The sequence below is a fragment of the Dipodomys merriami genome, unplaced genomic scaffold, assembly GCF_024711535.1.
Source record: "Dipodomys merriami isolate MVZ:Mamm:240054 unplaced genomic scaffold, mDipMer1.0.p SCAF_128, whole genome shotgun sequence".
NCBI lineage: Eukaryota > Metazoa > Chordata > Mammalia > Rodentia > Heteromyidae > Dipodomys > Dipodomys merriami.
This window is the reverse complement of record NW_027202582.1, coordinates 560,346-586,200: the sequence shown is the minus strand read 5'-3', so window position 1 is coordinate 586,200 and position 25,855 is coordinate 560,346. Positions and strand designations below refer to the sequence as shown.

Genomic DNA, 25,855 nt, shown 5'->3' with positions numbered 1-25,855 from the left:
TCAAAGTGGTAAAGCTCTAGCCTTTAGCACAAAAGCTCTAGGGACAGTGCCCAGGCCCTGAGTTAAGCCCTAGGATGGGCACTAAAACCAAACAAAAACATCCAATAAAGCTGAATACAGAACATAAGCTAAATACACACATTAACATGCATATTTAATAACATTACAAAACTTAATTTGGGGGCTGGGAAGGTGGCTCAGTGGTAGAGCACTTGCCTTGCATGCCTGAGGCCCTGGGTTCGATTCCTCAGCACCACATAAGCAAAAAACAAAAACAAAAACAAAAACAAAAAAACAAACTTAATTTGGAGCCATTTAAGTTCCTCTTGGAAAACAGTAAGTAAATTCTAGAAATATAAGCTAATCTAAAAAGAAAAGAATACAACAGACCCTTTCATTACCAAATTTCATTTTTTTCATTTTTTGTATGTGCATGACAGTACTGGGGCTGAATACAGGGACTCATGTTCTTGATTAGCTTTTTGCTCAAAACTGGCACTATAAACAAGCTACACTTCCACTAATAGCTTTTTTACTATTTAATTGGAGATCAGAATTTCAAAGATTTGTCTGCTCTGGCTGATTTCTAACCATGATCCTCACAACCTCCTGAGGTTCTGAACCATCAGTGCTGAACCAAACTTCATTTTATAAGTGCTTTAAACATGCGCAGGTGTAAACACAGGAGACTCCTACAGCAGAATTTAATAAAAAGCAGTATTAGCCAGGTACAATGGCTCAGGCCGGCAATCTTAATTTTATTTGGAAGGTGGGATGGAGGACAAGTGATTTGAAGATAGCACTGGTATAAAAGCGAGACTTCATTTCAACAAATGGCTGGGCACCGTAGCACCTACTAGTTATTTCTGTAATGCTTGGAAGACACAAGTAGGAGAATCCTACCTCAAAGAAACCAATGGCTGGGCGCTAGTGGCTCATGTCTATAATCCTAGCTACTCCGGAGGCTGAGACCTGAGAATCGAGGTTCAAAGCCAGCCCAGGCAGGAAAGTCCATGAGACTTTAATCTCCAATAACCACCAGAAAACCAGAAGTGGAGTCATGGCTCAAGTGGTAGAGTGCTAGCCTTGAGCTGAAGAGCTGAGGGACAGAGCCCAGGCCCAGAGTTCAAGCCCCACGACCAACAAAAAAAAAAAAAAAAAAAATTGTGGGGGGGGAGGGGGGAGGCTGGGAAGGGAGGTGAAGGGTAAACAAAGGAGGAGGCTGCAATGCTTGGTAAGAAATGTATGCATTATCCTGCCAATGTAATTGTAACCCCTCTGTACAGTATGTTCTCAAATAAAATAAAATAAAATTTAAATTAAAAAAAAATTGGCTGGGAATATAGCTTAGTGGTAGAGAGCTTGCCTAGTATGCATGAAGCCCTGGGTTCCATTCCTCAGTACCACATAAACGGAAAAAGCCAGAAGTGGTACTGTGGTACTGTGGCTCAAGTGGTAGAGTGCCAGCCTTGAGCACAGAGAGGCTTAGGGACAGAGCCCAGGCCCTGAGTTCAAATCCCAGGCCTACTGGAAGCTGGTGGCCTATAATCCTAGCTACTCAGGAGGTGAGATCTGAGGATTGCAGTTGAAAGCCAACCCAGGTAAGAAAGTCTTATCTCTAATTAACCAGAAGTGGCTCTGTGGCTCAAGTGGTAGAGCTGGCTCACCTTGAGCTGAAGAGCTCATGTTCGGCGTCCAGGCTGAGTTCAAGCCCCACAACTTACCAAAAAAAAAAAGAATTTTCTTGGGCCAGGCTCAGTGGTTCATGCCTGCAGTCTCAGATTCTAGGGCGGCAGAAATAGAAGGATTACATGTTTCAGGCTAAAACCTGGGCAAAAGCTAGCAGTCTTAGCTATTTGGGAGGCATAGGGAGGAAGATCATGGTCTGAGGCTAGCATAGGCAAAAACAAGACACCCCATCTGAAAAGCAAACCAAAAAGCAAAAGAATTTGAGCCATGGCTCAAGTAATAGGGTGCTTACCCAGCAATTGGGAAGTACTGAGTTGAATATATAGCATCACCAAAAATTATTTTCTTAGTGGCACTGTAGCTCAAGTGGTAGAGCGCTCGCCTTGAGCTGAAGAGCTGAGGGACAACGCCCAGGCCCAGAGTTCAAGCCCCACGACCGACAAAAAAAAAAAAATTATTTTCTTGTGAAGAAGACTGTGCTTTCTAGCTTGTAATTCAACTGTTATGTAGTGTCTGTGTGAAAACAGCTTTTAACTTGCAAATATTATTAATTAGGTATTGTTATTTAATAAGTCAGGACTTAAGGATACAAGGACAATGTCTATATTGTATCTGTATCTTATTCCTTCATACTACTAGTACTACTATTTTCTATGGAAAAAAGATTTTCAAGTATGTTTAATAATTTGTATTCAAACAATTATCACCATTTTAATATTTTCTTAGAAAATGAAGGCTCAGAATTTGTACAAGGTCATTCAATTATTAAGAGACAAGGCTAGGATTGAAATCTAGGTGATATCATGTATCACCATATCATAGTACCCCTGAGAATCTGACATGTGTAAAGCACAATGTCAATGCTGAGCAGGTGGTCAGATTCCTTTTAGTTTTGGTCTCTAAGCATACATACTATGTGCTAGCTTGTACTAGTACCTAAAACACTGGACCAGAGAGGGCCATCATTCATTTCCTATCTATACACTGAAACTAACATGCTAAAATTAATTTCTGGATAGGTCAATTAAGACAAATTGTCAGACCCCCATAGCTCATGTTTGTAATTCTGGCTCCTCAGGAAGCTGAGATCTGAGAATCTCGGTTCAAAGTCAACTCTAGCAGTACAGTCCATGAGACTCTCATCTCCAATTTAACCACCAAAAAGCTGGAAGTAGAGCTGTGGTTCAAATGGTAGAGTGCCAGTCCTGAGAGAAAAAGCTAAGGGACAGTTCCTAGGACTCTACTTCAAACCCAATACTGGTATACACACACAAAAATTTTTTGGGGGCTGGGAATGTGGCTTAGTGGTAGAGTGCTTGCCTAGTATACATGAAGCCCTGGGTTTGATTCCTCAGTATCACATAAACAGAAATGGCTGGAAGTAGTCTGCCTTGTGTAGAGTGCTAGCCTTGAGCAAAAAAAAAAAACCTCAGGGACAGTGCCCAAGCCCTGAGTTTAAGCTCCAGGACTGACTAAAAAAAAAAAAAAAAAAAAAAAAAGAGGGCTGGGAAGGTGGCTCAGCGGTAGAGTGCTTGCCTTGGATGCACGAGGCCCTGGGTTTGATTCCTCAGCACCACGTAAGAAAAAAGAAAGGGCTGGGAAGGTGGCTCAGTGGTAGAGCGCTTGCCTTGCATGCTCAAGGCCCTGGGTTCGATTCCTCAGCACCACATAAGCAAAAAGAAAAAAGCCGGAAGTGGCGCTGTGGCTCAAGTGGTAGAGCACTAGCCTTGAGCTGAAGAGCTGAGGGACAGTGCCCAGGCCCAGAGTTCAGGCCCCACGACCGACAAAAAAAAAAAAAAAAAAAGACTCTTCAATATTTAACATCTATCATAGCAGGCCCCACGACCGACAAAAAAAAAAAAAAAAAAGACTCTTCAATATTTAACATCTATCATAGATAGAGCACAAAAGACCAATTCCTAAAACTTAGGTCTGAATCAAAATTGAAAAACAAAAATAAGCAAAAGGAGCTGGGCACAGGTGGTTCATGCATATGATCCTACCTAGCTACTCAGGAGGCTGAGATCTGAGGATTGTGGTTTGAAGCCAGCCCTGGCAGAAAAGTCCCTCTTATCTCCAATTAACTACTCAAGAACAAGAAGTGGTGCTGTGGCTCAAAGTGGCAGAGTGCTGGCCTTAAGCAAAAGAGAGCAGGGACAGTGCCAAGGCCCTGAGTTCAAGCCTGACTACCAACCTCCCCCTCCCCCCAAAAAGAGCAAAAGGGACACATAAAAAGGCTAAAAAGACAGTAAACATTAAAGCCAAGTTATTATGTTATAGGGATGCTGCTGTTCAGTTGGATTTTAGTCCAGAATATAAAAATCTGGAGGAGAAATGCTGGTGATTTAAAGGGAGTGAAGGTTCTAAATCTGCTGCCTCATTCCTTCATCTGCAGAAGCTTCCTCTAATACTATGTCTACACAAATGGCCATGACCACCCTGGAAAATCCAATAGAGTACTGAAGCTCTTAGACAGGTGGCAATCCATTGTTTGGAAAAAATGAAAAGCAAAAATGTAGAGAATATATTGAAGGGTAGGATCAGGAATATTATGTTCTTTACAATGATCAACCCAAGATTCTGCCAAAGGAGGCAATGAAATATTTTTAAACCTCTAAAAATCCCTCCTTTGACAAATCCCTTTTTTTTTCCTTCAAAGGCTCAGTTCCTTTAAGAACCACCACCTGCCAGGGGTGCATACTTTTCCTCCAGAAGGCATCTGCACTGCAGCTCTGCACAAGGAGCTTGCCAGTCAGCTCCCACCAGCAGGCAGACGCATATACAATAGAAACTAAAGGAGGCCCAAGCTTCCCCCCTAGCTTTTCAGAAATCGAAGAAAGGGGCTCAACCAGCCTTTGGCTTTGTCTGAATTTTTCTCCCCTTTCCCCCTCCCACCCCCACCCTGCTTCTGCAGTAAACACCCTCTTTTGTTATATATCAATACCAGCACATAGAAAATATGAAATCAAAACATGTGGATGGCTTGGCATGATTCTCTTTATTATCTTCTAGAATATAAGCAATGCGTGTCCCCAGCCCCCACGCTGCGCCAAGGAAGAGCCGGCTGTGGTGCAGATACAGCCAAGGATCCATCTTGGACCATCAGCAGCTCCCTCCCAAACCTTCCTGAGCTATTCTCATCACGCCTCCTCTACCTCAAAACCTTACCCGCTCCCCACCCCCCGCAAAAAAAACCACCCAAAACCCAAGCCGAGTCTAGCCGAAAATAGTAAAGTAATAGGCTTCCATTAAACTTCCTCATCCTCCCCACAGGCAAACAAAAAACCATTTTTTTGAAGGATCATCAGGCCTGTCTAGTTATGTCAATACCTGTTTGCAAACCTGCAATGCAACCCTTTCACCACCAATCCCCCCAAAATTGTGACGAGTCATTTTTTTTCTCTCTCTCCCCCACCACGACCCACCTGTCACAATCCTCTCAACCTCGCTAATCCTCAGCTACTAAATCACCCCAGCTCCACCGAGGGCTCCTGAGCCTCCCCCGAACACGATCCCGTCTCCAGGCGTCGAGCAAATTCTCCATTTCACCCGGCTCTCCCCACGAGCGGCTGTTCCCCCCACCTGCCGGGGCTCGGCGTCAACGCCCACTCTCTACATTACCTCCCCGCCCCCAACCTGTTTTGTTAACACCCCGTTATTTCCTCACCGCCTTGCGCTTCCCCACCCCCACTTTTTCCCTAACGTCGGTTTCCCGCACCCCCCCACCCCCGCCCCGGGGCTGAAGCCACCGGGCCGGCCGGGGAAACTCGCTGCCCCCCCCCCGGCCCGCCCAGACCCCGGGCCCACCGACCCGCTCACCCTCCCACCGCGGTGAAAGGGGGAGGGGATCCCCACGCGCCTCACCCGCACAGAAGGAGCCGCAGCTCTTGGTCCCTAGGGTGGGGCAGGTTCCCGAGCTCCCGCTGCCGCCGCCGGGCGCGGACGGCTCGGCCCCGGAGGACGACGAGGAGACTGACGGGGATTGAGTGGCCGCCGACGAGTCCGCCATGGCTGCTCGAGCAAAAGCGGGAGAAGGGTGAAGAGAGATGTGGGGCGGGAGAGAGGGAGGGAAGACAGAATAATCGGGTCGCTGGCTTTCCGTAGCGCCTTCAAGTGCCTACTCCGAGGACAGACTCCCGCAGACTGACTGACTGAGCCGAGCACGGCGACTGGGACGGAGCACAAGTGCGCATGCGCACAAGGAGCTTTCGGGCGCGCGGCAGGGGCGGGCGGCGGCCGCGGGGGCGCGCAATAACGCACTGCGCAGACGCAAGAACTATCCCTGCGCTTCTGTGGAGAGGGAGGGGCAAGGCCGGTCTCTGGCGGCCCGGGTGGGGCGCGCCCCAGGGGGGTGGGGGGGGGGGAGGAAACCTGACGTAAGGGGCGTGGCTACGCGCCAAAAAACCGCGCACCACTGCGACCGAAAGCCAGGCGCTGCGGGTAGAATTCTTTTCATAGATCGCGATGTGAATGTTTTCTTGTTGGCATAATTCGTATTTTAACAATGGAAGTTTCTTTGTGCTTCCATTAGCTGGAAAGGCTCTTTACTTTTGTCGGATGCGCGTGCCCCCTTTCCTGTGAAAGTGAAAACCCCGTGGGAGACTAGGCCCCAGGTGCGTTCAGAACTGATCTGGATGTGTCGTAATATCGGCTCACCGCGAGGCAGAGGTGGCACCGGCCCGAGTTTGGGAGGTGGAGAATGATGTTAGAATGAAAAGCTATTACTCATTCCGAGCACACCGCAATGCAGTCACACAGTGGCTTCACATTTTTATCTCGCTACTGTTCCCAAAGAAGGGGTCCACCTTGGGTGGTCAGGTTAGCTTTTCCTTCCAAATAAGCTCTGAGATAGAGAAGACGTACCTCGAAGGGAGGGAAAAATGCTGAATTAATAAGGAAAGAAAACCTGGAGGTAAGAATATCCTGGTTATTATTCTTGTGGTGATGAAATATTAAGAAAAATTTCAGAACAAGGCACAAATACACATTATTGAATTTTATTCACAACCTAAGAGGGGTCTTTAGCAGGAAATGTATTTAAAAGTAAATTTAGCTCATATTGAGTTCTGTTTTGTTTGTTTTTTTCTTTTGAGTTAGCTTGTCAAAGTCAGAGCCTCCCTGCAACCGGTTAAAATATCTGAAAGGTGCATAATCCTGTTATTGTTTATTTTTAAGGGGATGTGTTTTAGAAATAATAAAAATCAAGGCTTTTGGCTTTGTTATTGTTAAAGCAGCAATGGATGACCCAAAGTGCAGTTGTGGTTTCAGCAAATCCTACAAAGATGCAGCCTCAGGATGGGGGAGGTAGTCAGCCAGGCTGCTGCAGAGAGGAAAAGTGATCTGATCAGTGGAAATCTTCTACAACTACATCTGCCCTTGACAGTTTTTAAGGTCAAGTGAAGCCCAAACAACATCCTGGCATTGCATTGCTCTCCAAAAGGCACTGGATATTTCCCAAAATAACTCCATGGCAAATATCTTATCTTGGCACTTAAAGCATGAGTGGATAATGCAGCAAACTGTCCCTTAGATGGCAAAAGAAAATATAAGCCAATATCATAACCAAGTCAATTATCTCTGTGTTCTGATGTGAGTTTGCTTTTTTAAAAAATCTGTTATTAAGTGCTGGATCAGGAAATAAGTAATGCTGGTACTTAAAACTAACAGCCCTTTTTAAAAACAGAAGACCCCTTGATTAAGCACCAGTGGCTTAGGACTGTCATCCTAGCTATTCAGGAGACTGAGATCAAGGATTGTGCTTTGAAGCCAGTCCAGGCAGAGAAGTCTGTGAAATTTTTATCTCCAATTAGCCTCATAGAAGCCAGAAGTGGAGCTGTAGCTTAAGTGGTAGAGCATTATCCTTGAACACAAAAGCTCAGGGGTAGTACCTGGGCCATGAATTCAAGGCCTCCCCCCACACACACAGAAAACCTGTAGACCCCACTGGAAAGAAAGCCCATTTCTGTGACACCCAGAAACAGAAAAGCCAAAAAATCAAGAGGCATTGTTGGTCCTGGCGATCCCTTCAGACCAAAATACATACATGTCACATGTGTCTATTTCTAATGTATGTCATTTGCTTTTCCGTATATATTTAAATTATATGTGTGTGTATCCACACACATCTCTAGCCTTTGTACTAGATCTAATTCTTTTTTTTTTTTTTTTTTTTTTTGGTCGGTCGTGGGGCTTGAATTCTGGGCCTGGGCGCTGTCCCTCAGCTCTTCAGCTCAAGGCTAGCGCTCTACCACTTGAGCCACAGCACCATTTCCGGTTTTCTGGTGGTTTATTGGAGATAGGAGTCTCACGGTCTCTCCTGCCCGGGCTGGCTTTGAACCGCGATCCTCAGATCTCAGCCTCCTGAGTAGCTAGGATTACAGGCGTGAGCCACCAGCGCCCGGCCTAGATCTAATTCTTGAAGCTGTTTATCTTCATGCTTCCCTTACTAGCTGTACTGTCAGCTTCCCTGAGATTAATTTTTCCTTGGAATGTTTGTGTATGTATACATATGACTTGTTTGGTAAGTGTTTCTTGGTCACTAGTTGTGTGTATGACACTATTCTGGGAACTTTAGAGGAACCCCAATTATACTATAATGTTTATTCTATCTTCAATGAGCTTACAAACTAGCTTGGGTATAGCCACAGGGGGGGAAAAAACAAGATAAGTGTGGCGAGGTTTTAGGAAGAAGCTCTGAGTAGAATAGAAATGAGGAATAAGGTTGTTAAAGGTAAAGAAGCATGATGGTTTTAAGCAAATGAGGGGGTTGCTTTGTGTGTGTTCATGCCTGCGTGTGCACCAGTATTGGGGCTTGAACTCAGTGCTTGGATCCTATCCTTTAAAAGTTTCATTCAAGGCTGAAATTCTAACATTTGAGCTATAGCTTTACTTTTGACTTTTGGCTGGATAATTGGAGGTAAGTCTCATGTACCTTACTGCCTATGCTGGCTTGTAACCAGGATCCTCAGATCTCAGCCTCCAGAGTAGCTAGGATTATAGGCATAAAACACCAGCTTCTAGGTTGTAGACTCTTCTCTCTCCCCCTCAGGCTGGCCTGTAACTAAGATCCTCCTCTCCTACGTAGCTGGGATGACAGAGAAATACCATCATACTCATCTATTGGTTGAACTTTTTACCTGGGCTGGCCAAAAACCATGATTCTCCCAATTTCACCCTCCTAAGTAGCTAAGATTATGAGTGTGCCCCAACATCCTGGGATATACTATATTTTCCTTGTCTGTTCATTAATTGATGGACTTCTTGGTTAAATCCTTCCTTATCTGAGCTCTTGTGAACAAAAGTGAAAGAGACATGGGAAGCCAGATAGAGTAGTTCACACCTGCAACCTCAGCACCCGGGAGGCTGAGGCAGGAGGATCTTGAGTGTGACACTAGCCTGGGCTGAATAGAAAGCTTGAAGCCAGGGGCTGGGAAGGTGGCTCAGTGGTAGAGCGCTTGCCTTGCATGTATGAGGCCCTGGGTTCGATTCCTCAGCACCACATAAGCAAAAAGAAAAAAGCTGGAAGTGGTGCTGTGGCTCAAGTGGTAGAGTGCTAGCCTTGAGCTGAAGAGCTGAGGGACAGCACCCAGGCCTAGAGTTCAGGCCCCACGACCGGACCAAAAAATAAATAAATAGGGCTGGGAAGGTGGCTCAGTGGTAGAGCGCTTGCCTTGCATGCTCGAGGCCCTGGGTTCGATTCCTCAGCACCACATAAGCAAAAAGATAAAAGCTGGAAGTGGTGCTGTGGCTCAAGTGGTAGAGCACTAGCCTTGAGCTGAAGAGCTGAGGGACAGCGCTCAGGCCCAGAGTTCAGGCCCCACCACCGGACCCAAAAAATAATAATAATAACAACAACAAGCACAAACCATAAGAGTGCAGCTGTCTTAGATTTTGCATCCTTTGGATATATAGCCAATAGTAAGATAGCTAGATCATAATACAGTTCTGTTTTCAGTTTTTGTTGTTGTTGTTATTGTTTAGGTAAGTTATGGGGCTTGAACTCTGGGCCTGTCTCTCAGCTCTTCAGTTCAAGGCTAACACTCTACTACTTGAGCCACAGCACCACTTCTGGCTTTTTTTCTGTTTATGTGATACTGAGAAATTGAACCAAGGGCTTCATGCAGGCTAGGCAAGCACTCTACCACTAAGCAACATTCCCAGCCCTCATTGTGGTTTTGATTTATATTTTCCTGATATTTGGTGATTATGTATGGCTTCTTTTCTTGTAGTAATCTCATTTAGGTCTTTGATCTATTCTGCATTGATTTCCATGTATGATGAGCAGAAGTGATCTAGTTTCATTCTTCTTCCTATGTATATGTATATCCCCTTCTCACCATTTGTTGAAGAGACTGCCTTTCCCCTATGTGTGCTCACCTGACATCTTTTTTTTTGTTTTTTTATTATTATTAAGTAGTTGTACAAAGGAAGAGTTGCAATTCCATTAGTCAGGTTATGAGTACAATTTTTCTTGGTCAATGTCACTCCTTCCTTTAGGTTCTCCTTCTTTTCCCCCCTCCTAGCCCTACCCTTAAGTTCCATAGTTCATTTTTGCATAATGGAAATTGAATATGACTGCAAGTGTTCACCCTTTCTCCCTCCATTTCTGTGCCTCCCTTTGCCCATGCCCTCAAAATGTATTTCTGTTTCCTGTTATTCATTTTGATAAACAGCACTTTAGTTGTTCTGAGATGTTTTGCCTTTGGACTTGTTCCCTAAGTATACTGTCCTTTAATCAGTTTGTTTGTATGTAAATGCATTGTGCCCTGTTTATGTTATCATACATAGTTGTATTTTAGATCTAGCTTCTGCACATAAGAAAACATGCTCTGTTTGTCTCTTTGATCTTGGCTTGCCTCACTTTGCATGATTTGTTCTAGGTCCATCCATTTCCCTGCAAATGACATAATATTCAAATGGATGAACAAAATTCCATTGTGTATATGTACCATACTTGTTGTAGGGCATTTGGGCTGTTTCCATAATTTGGCAATTGTGAATAGTGCAGCAGTGAACATGGATGTGCGAATGTCTTTACCATGTCCTGACTTGCAATGGTCTAAGTAAATGCCCAAGTATGGTATAGCTGGACCATAGGAAAGTTCTGTGTTTAGTTTTTTGAGGAATCTTCAAACCATCTTCCAGAGTGGTTGTACTAGTTTACATTTCCATCACCAGTGTAATAGGGCTCCTTTTCCCCCACATCCCTGCCAGCATTTGTGTTATTTGAATTATCAATACTAGACAATCTTACTGGGGCATGAGGGAATCATGATATTGTTTTGATTTGCATATCTTTTATGGCCAGGGATGTTGAGCATTTGTTACTTCTTCTGAGAAGTCTCCATTTAACTTCTTTGCCCATTTGTTAATTGTGTTATTAATTTTGGGGGAGATTAGTTTCTTGAGCTCCTTTACATGACATCTGTGTGTGTGTGTGTGTGTGCGTGCGTGAGCGGTACTGGAGCTCGAAATTCAGGGCCTCAAGCTCAAGCTTCTACTTGGCTTTTTGAACAAGCACACTTGAATCATACTTCCATTTCTGGTTTTTTGCTGGTTAACTGGAGATAAAGAGACGCTCATATTTATTTTCTTTCTTTCTTTCTTCTTTATTTTGTCAGTTGTGGGGCCTGAACTCTGTGCCTGGGTACTGTCCCTCAGCTCTTCAGCTCAAAACTAGTGCTCTACCACTTGAGCCACAGTGCCGCTTCCAGCTTTTTCTGCTTATGTGGTACTAAGGAATGGAACCCAGGACCTCATGCATGCAAGGCAAGCACTCTACCACTAAGCCAACTTCCCAGCCTTCATATTTATTTTCTTAGGCTGTTTTTTTTTTTTTTTTTTGTCGCTCTTGGGCTTGAACTCTGGGCCTAAGCTGCCCCTTAGCACTTCAGTTCAAGGCTAGTGCTCTACCACTTGAGCTACAGCACCACTTCCGGTTTTCTGGCGGTTTATTGGATATAAGAGTTTCATGGACTTTCCTGCCCAGTCTGGCTTTGAACTGCGATCTTCAGATCTCAGCCTCCTGAGTAGCTGGAATTACAGGCGTGAGCCACCAGCACCCGGCGTCTTAGGCTGGTCTTAGACCATGATCCTCAGATCTGAGCTTCTTGAGTAGTTAGGATTGTACATAGGAGCCACCAATGCCCAGCTTCACATGGACTTTTGTTCTTTTTGTTGTTGTTGTTGTTCTAAGACTAGAACTCAAACTCAAACTCAGTTCCTGACATTTTGCTCATTGGCTGCCACTCTACCAACTGAGCTACACGTTCAATCCTTCACTAGAGATTTTGAAGGTGCTCACTGGAGCTTATTTCTCAGGAGTTTAACTTTTACTGCTGAGATATTATACGAGGCCTTTCCTTCCTGTGTCTTGTCTTTTTTTTTTTTTTTGCCCATCCTGGTGCTTGAACTCAGGGTCTGGGCTCTGTCCCTGAGCCATTTTGTGCCCAAGACTAATGCTCTACCACCTGAACCACAGCCCCACTTCCAGCTTTTTCTGAGTAGTTTACTGGAGATAAGACTTTCACAGACTTTTTCTGCCTGCACTGGCTTCAAATTCTGATCCTCAGATCTCAGCCTTCTGAGTAGCTAGGATGGCAGGCGTGAGTCAACAGCCCAGCTTATCTTGTCTTTTTTGGGACTAGGATTTCGATAGGTATTTTCTCATCTCAACGTTTTTATTTTGGGGATTGAACCCAGTGTTTTTCCTTGTCATAATAAACACATGTTCTACTGCTGAGCTATGCCCCTACTCCTTCTTCATTTTAGAAAACAAGGACATATATTGAAAAATTAAATTAGTTGAGAGTACAGTTGAGAATATAGTATAGCGGTTGACTGTGTTTCCCATGTTTGAAGCCCTGGTTTCAATCTCAAATACCAGAGCACTGGTGGCTCATGCCTGTAATCTTAGCTACTCAGGAGGTAGAGATCTGAGAACAGAGATCTGAGAAAGCCACCCCTGGCTGGGCGCCAGTGGCTTAAATCTATAATCCTAGCTACTCAGGAGGCTGAAATCTGAGGATCACAGTTCAAAGCTAGCCTGGGCAGGAAAGTCCATGAAGACTCTGATCTCCAATAAACCACTAAAAAACCAGAAGTGGCGCTGTGGCTCAAGTGGTAGAGCACTTGCCTTGAGCTGAAGAGCACAGGGAGAGTGCCCAGGCCCAGAATTCAAGCCCAGGACAGACCAAAAAAACAAAAACAAAAACAAAAAAAACAGCCCTGGCAGCTGACTTTGAGAAGAGTCCATGAGATAAGAGTCTATGGCAAGGAGGGTGGGAGTGTGTGTGGGGGGGGAGGATGGGAAGGGATTGGAAGGGGAAACAAAGGAGGAGGCTACAATGCTTGATAAGAAATGTACTCATTATCTTGCCCATATAATTGTAACCCCTCTGTACAGTATTTTCACAATAAAAAAAAAAAAAAGGTCTATGGCAGGGCTGGGAAGTTGGCTTAGTGGTAGAGCACTTGCCTTGTATGCATGAGGCCCTGGGTTCGATTCCTCAGTACCACATACGCAGGAAAACAAAAGCCGAAAGTGGTGCTGTGGCTCAAGTGGTAGAGCACTAGCCTTGAGCTGAAGAGCTGAGGGACAGTGCCCAGGCCCAGAGTTTAGGCCCCACGACCAGACCAAAAAAAAAAAAAAAGAGTCTATGGCACTCATAGACTGTTATCTCCAATTAACAACTAGAAAACCAGAAGTACCACTGAGGCTCAAAGTGACAGACTGCTAGCTTTGAGCAGAAGAGCCCAGGGACAGAGCCCAGACCCTGAGTTCAAGCCCCATGGTTGACAAAAATAAAAAATGAGAGGCTTGACATCATGGTACAGACCTGTAAGCACAGCACTCCAGAGACCTGAGGCAGGACTGTGACTTCAAGACCAGCCTAGGCTATATAGTACAATCCTTCTAAAAAACAAAAGAATAGGGACTGGGAATGTGGCTTAGTGGTAGAGTGCTTGCCTTGCATACATGAAGCCCTGGGTTCAATTCCTCAGCATTACATAAACAGAAAAAGCCAGAAGTGGCACTGTGGCTTAAGTGAGCAAAAAAGCTCAGGGACAGTGCTTGCTTAGGCCCTGAGTTCAAGCCCCAGGATTGGCAAAAACAAAAACAAAAACACCCAAAAAAATACATTTACATGTAATTTATATACATACAAACATATACATATAGATCTGGGGTCTAGCTCAATGCTAGAGTGCTTTTTTTTTTTTTAGCATGCAGAAGGTCCTAATTTGATCCTTAGCACCAATATAAATAAATCAATAGTGTATATACACTGATGAGTCAATGATAGGGATATGTTTTGAGAACTCTGTCATTAGGCAATTTCATCCTCATGGTAACAGCTTAGAATGTACTTTCATAAAACTCCACTGAACATTCCATGTGGTCTGTTGATGCAATCTATAAACATAGGATGCATAAAGAACTGCTGGTATAAGAGAGTGCACCTTTTTTTTTTTTGGTGCCCATCCTTGGGCTTGAACTTATGGCCTGGGCCTTTCCCTTAGCTTTTTCACTCAAGGATAGTACTCTGTCACTTGAACCACAGGCTAGGGGTAAGACACAGGGCCTTATTCATGCTAAGCACGTGCTCTAGTACACCCTAAACTGTAGGTAGATGTTTAAATGGTGTCCAGGGAGATAACTTCTGTTCTAAGTTGTTTTGTCCCAGTACAATCATGGGGAGTGATATTTACTTGTTATAAGACATTGAGTCTTTGGGAGGACAGGAATGTGTTTTATGCAGATTCATTATTGCCTAGCACAGTGTCTGGGACATAAATGCTCTGTTTTTGGAAAGCTTTGGAACCTGAGTCACAGTGGGCATCATTGTAGAAAATAATTTTGCTATTTGGTGCTTTATAAAATATGAAGTTTGACTATTTATGGCTTTGTTTTGAACATGATGATAACTATTCAGCATTATCCGCACATAAGTCATCAGTGCAATTTTGTGGGTATTTGTTATTTTGTGAATGACGAAGCAGAGACTAATGAACTCATCCAAGCTTGCACAGCTAATGAGCATTAGAGCCAAAATTCATTTCCAGGTTAGTCTGACCCAAAGCCAATAGTTTTACCCATTCAAATGTGTCTATGTGTCATCTCTTAGTAGAACACAAGGACAGATCAATCCCTGGTCATGCCATGGAATCCAATTCAAAATGAGATGGCTGAAGGCAGCTATAATCAATTTAATCAATATTTAGCATTTTATTTGTTTGTTTTTTGTTTTTTGCCAGTCATGGGGCCTGAACTCTGGGTCTGGGTGCTGCCCCTCAGCTCTTCAGCTCAAGGCTAGAGCTCTACCACTGGAGCCACAGCGCCACTTCCAGCTTTTTCTGTTTATGTGGTGCTGAGGAATCGAACCCAGGGCCTCATACTTGCAAGGCATGCACTCTACCGCCCGCTGAGCCACCTTCCCAGCCCCATCAATATTTAGCATTTTAAATGTCCTTTGTTGTTATGATTCTGGATACTTGAAAATAAGTAAAAACAGCAAAATATGTTTCTCATGTGGGAGGGGGTTGCTTTCTAAGCTGTGACTAATCCTAAAATCCACCTAAAATGTAATATATTGTTTCAAATGCTACAAGCTTCTTCCAGGTATGAGGAAGGCTGATGCCCCTTGTGACATTGAAGATGTTGTGCCAAGACTGCTATAATGCCAGTATTTTCTCTTTACTTCCTGTGCAGCTTTATTGGGAGTCCTTAACATAGAACAGGGAGGATTGTTCCATAGAAAAAGTTAGGTATTTGGGCTGGGAAAGTGGCTCAGTGGTAGAGTGCTTGCCTTGCATGCATGAGGCCCTGGGTTTGATTCCTCAGCACCACATAGCAAAAAAACTAAAAAGCCGGAAGTGCTGTGGCTCAAGTGCTAGCCTTGAGCTGAAGAGCTGAGGGACATTGCCCAGGTGCCCCCCAAAAAAAAAAAGAAGAAAAAGTTGGGTATTTAATTTTAAAGAAGCCAGAAAGCGAGTAGTTAGATTTAACACTTCTTCATTTGTTTGTTTTTTGCTGGTCCTGGAGCTTGAATTCAGGGCCTGGGCACTGTCCTTGAGCCTCTCTCAAGGCTAGTGCTCTACCACTTGAGTCACAGCATCACTTCTGGCCTTTTCTGTTTATGTGGTACAGAGGAATAGAACCCAGAGCTAGATGCATGCTAGATAACCACTATGCTGCTAAGCCATATTACCAGCCCCCATACTTCTTCATCTATCAATTCAGAAGAAATTTTAGCCTCTACTATCTGTGGACACTAAGGCTATGGGTATATAGCTGTTTTATTCAAAGCAGATAATAATTCTTTTCCATTTAGAATTTACATGTTAGTGGGGAGAGAGGAAACCTAAACTCTTAAGTCAGATGGTAAAACATCTCATGGAGAAACCAGGTGCCAGTGGCTTACACCTGTAATCTTAGCTACTCAGAAGGTTGGGATCTGATGATTGCAGTTCAAAGCCAGCCCAGACAGGAAAGTTTGTGAGACTCTTGTAACTATCAAAAAAGCCAGAGGGGGCTGGGAAGGTGGCTCAGTGAGGCCCTGGGTTCGATTCCTCAACACCACATAAGCAGAAAAAAAAGCCGGAAGTGTGGCTCAAGTGGTAGAGCACTAGCCTTGAGCTGAAGAGCTGAGGGACAGTGCCCAGGCCCAGAGTTCAGGCCCACGACCGGACCCCCCCCCAAAAAAAAAAAAAAAAAAGCCAGAGGGCCAGGTGCCGGTGGCTCATGCCTGTAATCCTAGTACTCAGGAGGCTGAGATCTGAGGACCATGGTTCAAAGCCAGCTCGGGCGTCGTGAAACTTTTTTTTTTTTTTGGGTCCGGCCATGGGGCCTGAACTCTGGGTCTGGGCGCTGTCCCTCAGCTCTTCGGCTCAAGGCTAGCACTCTACCACTTGAGCCACAGCACCACTTCCGGCTTTTTTCTTTTTGCTTATATGGTGCTGAGGAATCGAACCCAGGGCCTCTGGCATGCAAGGCATGCGCTCTACCACTGAGCCACCTTCCCAGCCCCCCGTCGTGAAACTCATCTCCAATAAACCACCAGAAACCAGAATTGTCGCTGTAGCTCAAGTGAGCACTAGCCTTGAGCTGAAGAGCTGAGGGATAGCCCTCAGGCCCAGAGTTCAAGCCCCAGGATTGACAAAAAAAAAAAAGCCAGAGGTGGGACTGTGGCTCAAGTGGTAGAGAACTAGCTTGGAGTGTGGAAGTTCAGGGACAGTACCCAGGCCCTGAGTTCAAGCCCTAGGACTGCCACACGTGTGCAAGCCCATGCATGCATGCAAACACACACACACACACACACACACACACACACACACACAATGTCTCATGGAGAACTGTAGTGCAGAGAAAGAGAATAGAGAATGCTGGGATATGTAAGAAATTTCAAATTCTTTTTTTGTTTTTTTTGCTGTCATGGGGCCTGAGCTCTGGGCCTGGGCGCTGTCCCTCAGCTCTTCAGCTCAAGGCTAGTGCTCTACCACTTGAGCTACAGCACCATTTATGTGGTGCTGAGGAATCAAACCCAGGGCTTCATGAATGCAAGGCAAGCACTCTACCACTGAGTCACCTTCCCAGCCCTTCTTTTTTTTTTTTTTTTTGTTGGTCATAGAGGCTGAACTCTGGGCCTGGGCGCTGTCCCTCAGCTCTTCAGCTCAAGGCTAGCGCCCTACCATTTGAGCCACAGTGCCACTTCCAGGTTTTTTCTTCTTATTTGGTGCTGAGGAATCGAACCTAGGGCTGCATGCATGCAAGTCAAGTACTCTACCACTGAGCCAACTTCCCAGCCCCAATTTCAAATTCTTTTTTTTTTTTTTTTGGGTCTGGTCGTGGGCCCTGAACTCTGGGCCTGGGTGCTGTCCCTCAGCTCTTCAGCTCAAGGCTAGCACTCTACAACTTGAGCCAAAGCACCACTCTGGCTTTTTTCTTTTTGCTTATGTGGTGCTGAGGAATCGAACCCAGGGCCTCAGGCATGCAAGGCAAGCGCTCTACCACTGAGCCACCTTCCCAGCCCCCAATTTCAAATTCTTATACAATGAGTTGTAATTATGTCAAGTCATTGGCCTTTGGCCTTTCTTTTAGAGCATGCCCTTTATTTGTGTAATTTCTTAATGCTTTCTACACAGCAATAACCTCTTGCCCTGATGTTCATTCACTTCTCTAGTTTCTTGTTGTCTCTAGTTGGCCTAGATCTGACTTAGATTTAATTTTTAAAAATTTATTTATTTGCTGGGTGCCAGTAGCTCACGCCTATAATCCTAGCTACTCAGGAGGCTGAGATCTAAGGATTGTGATTTGAAGCCAGTGCGAGAAAAACTCCCCGAGACTCTTATCTCCAATAAACCCCTCAAAACTCAGAAGTAGTGTTTCGGTTCAAGTGGTAGCACAAAGATGCTTAGGGACAGCACCCAGGCCAAGTTCAAGCCCCACAACTGACCAAAAAAAGTTATTTATTCTCATCCTAGGGCTTGAACTCCACTTCTGGCTTTTGTTGTTGTTGGTTAATTGAAGATAAGAGTCTCATAGACTTTCCTGCCTGGGCTGGCTTCAAGTTATGAGCCTCAGATCTCAGCCTCCTGAGTAACTAGGATTGCAGGTATGAGCCACCAATGCCTGGCATAGATTTCCCAAACAATCTTGCAGAGTGTTAGGATAATCAGAAAGCCAGGGGGTGAGGGTGAGGGTGGGGAGATGGGACTAAAACAAGTTCTCTTTAGATAGGATAAGGCAGAATTACTTCTACTTTTCTACCTCAGGCCAATCACTTAGGAAGTTAAAAAAAAAATATAGCTCAAGGGCTCAAGGTAGCTGAATGAGATTCAGGTTAGGCTGTAGGCTGTAATAGTTCCAAGTTGAGGCTGAAGGAAGAAAGTACAACCATTTGTTGAGTGAATGAGGTCATAGTAATGTAGTATTGGCCCTGGGATGTTTTAGTTACCCATAATTTTCACCAGGTACTTATACCCAAAAACTATCCTCATCCCCAAATCATTTTTCTATAGTGGCAAGTGATACCTTCCCTATTTTGTATGAAGTATCAGTAAAATCTTTCTCAGAGAACTTCATTTTGTACTAATCTTGTCCTTCGTTTGGGAATGTTCGAAAAAACAGCTTCTAAACAAGGTTCTGGGTAAGCTTGAGGTTTACAAAAGATGAGGGGGGTTGGGAGGGAGGAAGAAAGAGAGAAAGGGAGAAGGAGAGAGAAAGAAAGGGAGGGAGACAGAGAAGGAGGAGGGAAGGGGGAAAGAGAGAGAGGGAGAGAGGAAAGAGAGAGAGGCTGGCTACATAGTTCAGGCTGGCTTTCAACTTGCAGTGTAGTTTAGACTGGCCTTGAACTCTCGATCCTTTTTACCTCGGTATCCCCATTGCTGAGATTACAGGTGTACACCACCCCACATTATCTATCTCAGCGGTGATAGTGTACATCAGGCTTGACATGAGTCAGGAAAAGGAGGCAACGATGATAATGGTGGTAATGAAGTCAGGGCTGCCGGTCCTTGTGAAGTCAAAATCATCGAAAACGTTCACGTCATCCGGGATTGAAGCCTTCCCGTCGCTCATCTATGATTTCGGCTAGCGTTGGTGGTTTGGGGGTTCGCGGAAAGAGCCTCCCCCCGGCCTCCGCCCGGGCCTGGTCTTTACGCTAGGCACCGGGCGGAGTTATCTGCAGGAAGGGTCCCTCCTTTCCCGCTCCCTTCCCCGCACGGCCTTGTGGGAGTTGTAGTTCAGTAGCGTGACACCCTCGCCCATCCCACCCAGCCCCACCCTCTCCCCGCCCCGGATGAGTGAGCAGAATGAGGGCCGCGGGCCGCGCCCTGAAAGCTCCGGACTACAATTCCCAGCGGACCGGAGCCTTCAGTACATTGCTACAGGTAGCCTGCGCGTGCGTACTCGGCGGTGCGGTGGCGGGACCGGGCCGCGTGCGTTTTCCCGCCCCGTGCCGCCTGTCAAGTCGCGTCCACACGTCCCCGGTTCTCCAGTGGTGGCAGCTCCGCGAAGCCCCTCCTTCTCCCCAAGTTTCTTCCAGAGCTCAGGCCACGCCCGTTTCCCGCCTCCAGGGCCCGGTTCCCGCCCGCCTCAGCCCGCCCCTCTCTGCGCCCCTTCTGCTGAAGGCAGAGGCTCCATGTTGTCCCCTCAGCGACCTGTAGTGGCGGCCTCGAGAGGAGCAGGTGAGGCGTCCGCTTCCCCCCACTCCCCGACCCGCTCCGTGGTCGCCCCCGACGCCTTCCCTGCTTTGGTTCCCTGCCGCTCTCTGCTCTTCCTGGTGCTGGAACCCGGATCCCTCGCTCGTGAATCGAGGCTGGGGGGGCTCCTGGCGGGGCCCTGGCGCCGGGGCAGGCCGCCCGCGCCCCCGGGGCCCGGTGGTCTGCGGGGGGAGCCCGGTGTCCCTGCGGTTTCGGCCCGTGGGCCCCGCCCTGCGCGGGGCCGGGTGTCCCGGGCGTCGCGGGCGGCGGTGGCGGCGGCCAAGTCCCCGTCGCCAAACCGGGACGGAAGGGCTCGGCTGGCGGGGAAGGATGCCTTGGCGGCCAGTCCTGCGGGGCTGGGATGGAGTTGAAGTTTTATTTTTATCTTGACGACCTTGAGGCACCGACAAGTATTTGGAAAGTCCATTTTCAGACCACGCTTGAAGAGAAAAAGCATTGGCCTAATACCACGTTTAAGCAAATTCTTCGAGTAGTTCGGGGAACGTGGACGTTGTCCTTTTGGGTTCTTGAAAGCATAAACTGTGGTTAAAAAAAAAAAGCTCAATGAAAATCAAATAGGGCATCCTTATAAATTCACGTCGAGGGTTCCCGGCTTTTTATTCTCGTTGTCCTATTCTTGCTTATTGCGCGAAGTTTCTCTTCGGAAATCGAAAAGCAAAAAGGTAAACCGTGTTTCCAGAATCTGCTAAGCCCTCGAATTTAAATACAAAGAGGATGTAATAGTTTTGTGGAAAACTAACGGGCTGTATTTTTTTTCCTTCTGATATTTGGAGAAGCCGACTTAAGCAACACCTGCCAAGTATTTGACATTGCAAGATATTGTACTGAAAATTCAAACTTTTTTTCCAATTTCCACAGACATTAGCTCGTATTGTAGAAATTCCTGTTGCTGTGTTCACACCTGTAAAGGAAACATTTGATTGGGAGAGATCTAAGATCTCTAGGCTAGTCCAGCATGGTTTTTTTTTTTTTATTAGTTATGGCTTTACTCTCTCCTGTAATCAAAGTTTAAAGAAAAAGAAAATAGCTTAAATGATAGGTGCTAGAATTTTTTTTTTTTTAACTTTTCAGGAAGGCCTGTTTATTTTTGTTTGGGGTGTAGAGACTGAACCCAGTATGCTGCATTCATGAGCTCTATCCACCAAGCACAAACTTTTTAAAAGTCAGTTTTTTGGATTGGGAATGTGGCTTAGAGTGCTTGAAGCCCTGGGTTCAATTCCTCAATATCACATAAACAGAAAAAACCAGAAGTGGCGCTGTGGCTCAAGTGGTAGAGTGCTAGCCTTGAGCACAGAGCCTCAGGGACAGTGCCCAGGCTGTGAATTTAAGCCCCAGGACAGGCCAAAAAAAGAAGAAAAAAGTTTTCTCTGGGGGCTGGTGGTTAACTCTACTCAGGAGGCTGAGATCTGAGTATTGTAGTTCAAAGCCACCCAGGACAGTAAAGTCCTTCAGACTCTTACCTCCAATTAACACAGAAAAGCCAGAAATGGGTGGTTAACTCTACTCAGGAGGCTGAGATCTGAGTATTGTAGTTCAAAGCCACCCAGGACAGTAAAGTTCTTCAGACTCTTACCTCCAATTAACACAGAAAAGCCAGAAATGGTGCTGTGGCTCAAGTGACAAAGCGCTAGCCTGGAGCAAAATGGCTCAGGTACAGCTCCCAGGTCCTGAGTTCAAGCCCCAGAACTGGCACAAAAGTTAATTTTCTTCAGTTTAACGTGCGTTTTTCTTTGAGGGAGGTAGCATTTATAGAAAAAGTTATAGTAACACTAATTACTTAAAAAGGAAATAATAGAGCTCAGTGTGGTGTTGGTGTTTCATGTCTATAATCCTAACACCCAGCCCTAGAGAGACTCAGTTAAGGAGGATCCAGAGTTAGAGGCCAGCCTAGCTACATAGAGAATCTGTCTTATCCTACCCTCTTCTTTCAACCCTCCAACCCAAACAAAAACAAAAATGAAATAGAGTTGTATGAACAAGAAATACAAATTTTCCACCTCCCCAGTCTCCTTAAGGTAGTCATAAGTAGACTGATCACACATTCTTTTTAAGATTTTCATAAAATACCTTAGGGAATCCTAGATGTGTGTGAACTTCTTTGAGAACTATTTAAGGATTTATCTGTAATAACTTGCATGTCCATTATGGCCTTGAGTTTCATATAAAGTATTCAATATTTTATCTACATCTTAAAAGTTTGTCTGAATATTAAAATAATTTCCAAAGTTGTCTTTGAGATGTTAGGGGCATACTAAGAATTAGCAAGGGGAAAATGTGAGGAGAAATCATAAAGAAAAACAATCATTCAGTTGCTTTAGAGCTGTGATACATTAGAATTGCCCAGAGGCTCTTGTGTTTTTCTTTTGGCTTCATTTATTTTTGAGCTGGTATTGCTATATAGCCAGGCTGGCTTGGATCAGAAGATCTTTCTGCCTCATCCTCCCAAGTACTGGGATTTAGTGGTGTGAACTACCAGTCTGGTTCCCAGGAACTTTGAAAACCTGCCCGTGCTGGGGTCATCAATTCGGTTTTAATTCTATTCAGGGACCAGGAAACAGTATAAAAAATATTTTCAAAAAAATTTTTTTTGCATCTGGGCACTGGTGGCTCATGCCTGAAATCCTAGCTACTCAGGAGGCTGAGATCTGAGGATCTAGGTTCAAAGCCAGCCCCAGCAGGAAAGTCCGTGAAACTCTTGTCTCCAATAAACCACCAGAAAACTGGAAGTGGTGCTATAGCTCAAGTGGTAGAGCACTTGCCTTGAGCTGAAGAGCTGAGAGACAGCCCTCAAGCCCAGAGTTCAAGCCCCATGACCAACAACAAAAAACCCAAAACATTTTGCAGTAATTCTGCTTTGCCATACTTCTCTATAATCAAATTGCCCTATAGGTGATTACTGACATTTGGTTTTGGTTTGTTTTTTGTTGGATGGGGCTTGAACTCTGGGCCTGTCTTCAGCCCTTTAGCTCAAGGCTAGCGCTCTACCATTTGAGCCACTGCACCACTTCCAGTTTTTGGAGTGGTTTATTGGAGATAAGAGTCTCACGGGGCTGAGAAGGTGGCTCAGTGGTAGAGCGCTTGCCTTGCATGCCTGAGGCCCTGGGTTCGATTACTCAGCACCATGTAAGCAAAAAGAAAAAAAAAGCCGGAAGTGGCGCTGTGCTCAAGTGGTAGAGTGCTAGCCTTGAGCTGAAGAGCTGAGGGTCAGCGCCCAGGCCCAGAAGTTCAGGCCCCACGACCGGGCCCCCCCCCAAAAAAAAAGAGTCTCATGGATTTTCCTGCCCGGGCTGGCTTTGAACTTCAATCCTAGATCTCGGCCTCCTGAGTAGCTAGGATTACAGGTGTGAGCCACTGGTGCCTGGCTTAGTTATTACTGACGTTTGGATTGACTTATGAGAAATAAAATTTGCTAAGTATCTATGTTGAGAAGATATTGCTCTTTTTTATGTTTTTTATTGTAAAAATACTGTACAGAGGGGTTACAGTTACATGAGTAAGGTAACAAGTACATTTCCTATCAACCTTGTTACCTCCTCCTTTGTTTTCCCTTACCATCCCTTCCCTACTCACCTCCCCAACTCTTCCCTCCCCCCAAATTGTAAAGTTCATTTTCAACATCTTGATATTGCTCTTTTTTTATTAAAAAGTTTTAATTGTTATTATAAAGGTGATATACATGGGGATTACAGTTACATAAGTCAGGTACTGAGTTCGTTTCTTTTTGGGCAGTGTCACCCCTTCCCTTGCTCTCTTCCAATTTTTTCCATCTCTCCCCACAATTCATTTTCTTTTTTTTTGGGTCCGGTTGTGGGGCCTGAACTCTGGGCCTGGGCGCTGTCCCTCAGTTCTTCAGCTCAAGGCTAGCGCTCTACCACTTGAGCCACAGTGCCACTTCCGTCTTTTTTTCTTTTTGCTTATATGGTGCTGAGGAATCGAACCCAGGGCCTCATGCATGCAAGGCAAGCACTCTACCACTGAGCCACCTTCCCAGCCCCCACAATTCATTTTCAACATAGTGTCTAGTGGGTACTGCTGCTGCATTTGTTTATCCTTTTCCTTCCCATTTCTGTATCCCCCCTTACCCTCCTGAGGGATATTGCTGTTTTGAACAGATTTTTTTTTTTTTAGTCAGTCGTGGGGCCTGAACTCTGGGTCTGGGCTCTGTCCCTTAGCTCTTCAGCTCAAGGCTAGTGCTCTACCACTTGAGCCACAGTGCCACTTCTGGGGTTTTTCTGCTTATGTGGTGCTGAGGAATTGAACCCAAGGCCTCATGCATGGAAGGCAAGTACTCTACCACCGAGCCACCTTCCCAGCCTTGAGCAGATTTTTTTTTTTTTTTTTTTGGGTCCGGTCGTGGGGCCTGAACTCTGGGCCTGGGCTCTGTCCCTCAGCTCTTCAGCTCAAGGCTAGCGCTCTACCACTTGAGCCACAGTGCCACTTCCGGCTTTTTTCATTTTGCTTATGTGGTGCTGAGGAATCGAACCCAGGGCCTCATGCATGCAAGGCAAGCGCTCTACCACTGAGCCACCTTCCCAGCCCTTGAGCAGATTTTTGAAATGCTTTTTGTTTGCATTTATGTTGAGTATGAGAACATGCTAGCTATATTTTATTGCTAAAGTATTATAAATTAGGAGATAAGTTTTATTAGTATAGCAGGCAAGCTTTTTTTTTTTTTTTCCTCCTCATCTGGGTACCAGGTGGCTGGTGCCAGTAGTGCTAGCTACTCAGGAAGCTGAGATCTGGAGGGTCTTGGTTTGAAGTTAGTCTGGGCAGAAAAGTTCTCAGGACTACATGGCTAACCAAAAAAATGGGCTGAAGATTTGACTTAAGTTTTAGAGTGCCAGCCCTTCAGCCCTAAGTAATAAAACCAAGCAGGCATGAGACCCTGAGTTGAAATCTTTTTTTTTTTTTGTCGGTCGTGGGGCTTGAACTCTGGGCCTGGGCGCTGTCCTTCAGCTCTTCAGCTCAGGGCGAGCGCTCTACCACTTGAGCTACAGCACCACTTCCGGTTTTCTGGTGGTTTATTTGAGATAGGAGTCTCACGGTCTCTCCTGCCCGGGCTGGCTTTGAACCGCGATCCTCAGTTCTTAGCCTCCTGAGTAGCTAGGATTACAGGCGTGAGCCACCAGCGCCCGGCTCAGGAATCATTTTTAAACTTGATCCTGTATCTGCATTATCCTGAATATTGAATACTGGTTGGTCATAGTTGATCTTCATAAACATAAACTGAGGCACTACGAAATGGAAAAAGTGTGATTTTGTTCAGCATTTTGTGCTAAGGCACAAGATTTTCTATGAGAGATAAACTGGAAAGAAATCTTCCTCCTAAACTCTTTAATTAATTAAAGGGTTTTCCTCTGGTTAGTTGAGTTTAACTAGTATTTTTAGTAAAAATATGTTATCGACTGGCACATTTACTGCCTAAGCCCAAATGGAATATATTAATTCCTATTCCCCCAGCACCAAAAAGAGTCATGACCAGTGCAAGAGAGTTGGGAGAGGTTTTGGTATACTTATCCTGGAGTATGATAGTTTTTCCTTGGCTTGCTTTAGGAACTTCAGTGACTGCCAGAAAAGACAGGCATGAAAATGGCATGCCTCTCTTTTTGGGTATGTTGTTCTTGCTCTGTGGTATTTCTAAAGAGGACGGAAAACTCAGGTCATAATTCTACCATGAGTCATACAATTTGCTTCATAAAGTGTTTTTATAACTTTGGTTATTTTGCTTTTGGGACTTCTATAGACAGTAAGGATGAACAGTGAGGCTGGTTCATAACCCAGTGTGTTTATACCTATGAGATTTTAGAAATGGTTGGAGACATTTTGGGATGTCATGACCTATAGGGAACATTGCTTAAATATCTTGGTATGTAGTGGGAACAGGCCAGGGAGACTGTAAAATATCCTATAGTGCCCTTCTCCACCTGCCCCCCCCCCCCCCCCC

General features: G+C 45.3%; 2 protein-coding genes across 6 annotated transcripts in view; one reads left to right on the top strand and one right to left on the bottom strand.

Annotated features, from left to right (window-relative positions):
• The window catches only part of Rtn3 (reticulon 3), a 53,229-nt gene extending 47,344 nt beyond the window's left edge, over window positions 1–5,885 (bottom strand). The window contains exon 1 of one of the 2 annotated variants that reach the window (XM_070017939.1): window positions 5,554–5,885. In XM_070017939.1, coding sequence (XP_069874040.1) covers window positions 5,554–5,698 — 145 coding nt within the window. In that variant the 5' untranslated portion in view covers window positions 5,699–5,885. The remainder of the gene's footprint in view (window positions 1–5,553) is intronic. The other variant, XM_070017940.1, reaches the window with a different exon arrangement.
• A 598-nt stretch (window positions 5,886–6,483) lies between these two features.
• The window catches only part of Atl3 (atlastin GTPase 3), a 75,340-nt gene continuing 55,968 nt past the window's right edge, over window positions 6,484–25,855 (top strand). Inside the window, exons 1-2 of one of the 4 annotated variants that reach the window (XM_070017937.1) lie at window positions 19,509–19,578; window positions 19,724–19,875. In XM_070017937.1, coding sequence (XP_069874038.1) covers window positions 19,830–19,875 — 46 coding nt within the window. In that variant the 5' untranslated portion in view covers window positions 19,509–19,578; window positions 19,724–19,829. Of the gene's footprint in view, window positions 6,602–19,326; window positions 19,579–19,723; window positions 19,876–25,855 lie in introns of those variants that run through there. The other 3 variants (XM_070017938.1, XM_070017935.1, XM_070017934.1) reach the window with 3 other exon arrangements.